Raw genomic sequence first — 834 nt, forward strand, 5'->3', positions numbered from 1 at the left:
TTCTCCTATGTACATAAAGGATTGCGGACTGTCTGAAGGCTTTGCCGCATTCTTCACATGTGTAGGGTTTCTCTCCAGTATGAATTCTCCTATGTTTAGTAAGGACTGTGGAACTATTAAAGGCTTTGCCACATTCTAAACATTTAAAAGGTTTCTCACCTGTATGAATCCTCTTATGTTTAGCAAAGCTTGAGGATGTGGTAATGACTTTGCCACATTCCTCACATTTGTAGGGTTTCTTTCCAGTATGAATTTTCTCTTGTCTATTCAGGTGTGAGGACTGTTTAAACACTTCTCCCCGTTCTTTACATTTGTAGGGTTTATCTCCAGTATGAATTTTCTTACATTCATTCAGGTTTGTGGAGCATCCAAAGGCTCTGCCACGATCTTCACATGTGTAGAGTTTCTCTCCGGTGTAAATTCTCTTATGTGCAGAATTTTCTTATACTCATTCAGGTTTGTGGAGCATCCAAAGGCTCTGCCACGATCTTCACATGTGTAGAGTTTCTCTCCGGTGTAAATTCTCTTACGTGCAGCAAGGTTTCTCGACCTACTAAAGGCTTTGCCACTCTCTTCACATTTGTAAGGTTTCTCTCCAGTATGAATTTTCTTGTGTTGATTTAGGACTGTGGACCATCCAAAGGTATTGCCACGCTCTTCACATTTGTAACTTTTCTCTCCAGTAAGAATTTTCTTGTGTTGATTCAGGGATGTTGATGGGGCATAGGCTTTACCACACTCTTCACATTTGGAAGGTTTCTCCCCAGTATAAGTTTTCTTGTGTTGATTCAGGTCTGTGTGCCATGCAAAGTGTTTGCCACACTCTTCACATTT

At 40.6% G+C, this 834-nt stretch overlaps 1 protein-coding gene across 1 annotated transcript in view; it reads right to left on the bottom strand.

Annotated features, from left to right (window-relative positions):
- LOC105505395 (zinc finger protein 721-like) overlaps positions 1-834 on the bottom strand; it is a gene marked incomplete at its 5' end in the record, with an annotated part of 2,849 nt that overhangs the window by 890 nt on the left and 1,125 nt on the right. The window contains 2 exon segments of the mRNA XM_011933210.1: positions 10-441; positions 531-824. Coding sequence (XP_011788600.1) covers positions 10-441; positions 531-824 — 726 coding nt within the window.

Source organism: Colobus angolensis, unplaced genomic scaffold, assembly GCF_000951035.1.
Source record: "Colobus angolensis palliatus isolate OR3802 unplaced genomic scaffold, Cang.pa_1.0 Scaffold1249, whole genome shotgun sequence".
NCBI lineage: Eukaryota > Metazoa > Chordata > Mammalia > Primates > Cercopithecidae > Colobus > Colobus angolensis.